At 40.2% G+C, this 1,976-nt stretch overlaps 1 protein-coding gene across 1 annotated transcript; it reads left to right on the top strand.

Annotated features, from left to right (window-relative positions):
• Window positions 1-1,103: 1,103 nt before the first annotated feature.
• Window positions 1,104-1,976, top strand: LOC145002799 (uncharacterized). Its single transcript, XM_078961995.1, has one exon. The coding sequence runs from the start codon at window positions 1,104-1,106 to the stop codon at window positions 1,890-1,892; it is 789 nt and encodes a 262-aa protein (XP_078818121.1). The 3' UTR covers window positions 1,893-1,976.

Raw genomic sequence — 1,976 nt, 5'->3', positions numbered from 1 at the left:
TTTTACCCAAACATTATCATAGATATAAAATACATATACAGTTTAAATCATTTAAAACATGTATAGAATCGTTCATCCAGCATAGACTACAAGTATTCAGATAATATGCACACATAGCACGTAATTTATATAAAATACTTCATATCTATGTATAAGATAAAAGTAACTATGCACTCACTTGAAAGGTGGTGACTTAGTACTCGAACAGCGCTTCGATACTCTCAAAACAATTTCCTTTGATAAAACATAATGGCAATACCGCTAGGGTTTAGTCTAACGATAACCGCAACAAATTAATTAGTCTGACTATTATTATTATATAAGGGGTTTTATCTAGGGCTTGGGGGGGTTAGAAACCCTAGAGAGAGAAATATTTTAGAGAGAGAATGAGAAATGGTGTGTTTTGCTCGGCAAACCTCGTTTTTATTCAGAGAGACCAAAAACGCAATGAAATTAGTTCAAAAGGACAATTAATCCAAAAAAATCGGAGTTTGGACTAAAACTCCAAAAAAATACATACCACATGTACCATTTTTGTAATTTTATCTATTATTTATTGTTCCTCATAAAAACTATATATTTTCTTCCTGCATTTGCTGCAAAGTCAAAGAAGATAGTAGGTCAAACAATGCAACAAAGCATTCTATTAATAGTGTATATTGATCAGGCGACTACCTGTAGACATTTATATTTGTTCGATCGATATAAAATTATTGGTGAATAATTATTACGGTAAAAGAAATATCGACAAATGAAATGACAGAAATACCCATGGAAACAAGAGTGGAGTAAAGAGAGAAGGTGACAGTTTCCATCTGTCCATCTGTGATGAGTGAAATGTGAGATATAAAGATGGGATGCTCATAAAAACATGGCGATGATCTACAACATATCCACAATCTGAAAACACGTGTGCAATGCCAACCTTTGCCATTTCACTCTCCTTCCACAAAGACACGTACCCAACAATGGAGAATATAATTCACACACAAACACTTATCTGTTCTCCACTTCTGCCCTATAAAGTCAGGATTTTTAACTCTGATTTTTCTCCGTACACTCCGTCCCAAGTGATAAGATTTACAGGAGATCGAGTTAAAGAAATGTTGAATTCTCTGATGAATGTCGGAAACAATGGTGGCGGCGGCGGAGGAGGAGGGAGGAAGCAAGAGCGGAGGACTGCTCAGGCGAGTTCAAGAAAAGGGTGCATGAGAGGGAAAGGTGGTCCGGAGAATGCTTCTTGTACTTACAAAGGCGTTCGCCAACGCACGTGGGGAAAGTGGGTGTCGGAGATACGCGAACCCAACCGTGGCAGCCGTGTGTGGTTGGGCACTTTCAACTCCGCCCGTGAAGCTGCCATAGCTTACGACGCCGCTGCCCGGAGACTTTACGGACCCAATGCCCATGTCAATCTTCCCGACGAGACAGCTCCGGCTCCACCTCCGCCACCTGCAGTTACTGAGGCAGCCAAAGAAGCCAGGTACCATCGGGCCATCGAGCAAATGAAAAAGCAGCAGGAATTCGAAAGGCAAATACAAATATACATGCATCAACAGCAGCAGCAGCAACAACAACAACATCATCATCAGATCAAAATAGAAAGCACTACAATTCCCGAAATCCCTGATCTTAATGCAAACACCGTTGCAAATTATCATACTTTTCACAATCATAAAATCAGCCACGAAGCTAGAACAGGAGAGAACTACGTACATCACAAGCCGTCAAATGGGAATCTGAACGCTAATCTGCCGGAGTTTGACGACTCTGGTTTATGGACGGAGGCGGCTTCCACGATGGATTATCAATCACAGGCGATCGATCCTGGAATTGCTGCCTCAACTTTCAATGACACTATTGGCATTGAACTGAATCACCCATTAATGGTATGATCTACCATCTTAATATTCCGATGAGCTTTAATAATCGGAATAAGATTGGTTGGTCGGCTTTCTAGTTAGCTTTTATAAGTTGGT

Source organism: Lactuca saligna, chromosome 1, assembly GCF_052625555.1.
Source record: "Lactuca saligna cultivar CGN05327 chromosome 1, ASM5262555v1, whole genome shotgun sequence".
In the NCBI taxonomy this organism is placed as follows: domain Eukaryota; kingdom Viridiplantae; phylum Streptophyta; class Magnoliopsida; order Asterales; family Asteraceae; genus Lactuca; species Lactuca saligna.
This window is presented reverse-complemented; position numbering and strand designations above follow the sequence as displayed.

Coding starts and splice junctions, on each gene's coding strand:
- LOC145002799 (XM_078961995.1), top strand. CDS start 1,104: ATGTTGAATTCTCTGATGAATGTCGGAAACAATGGTGGCGGCGGCGGA.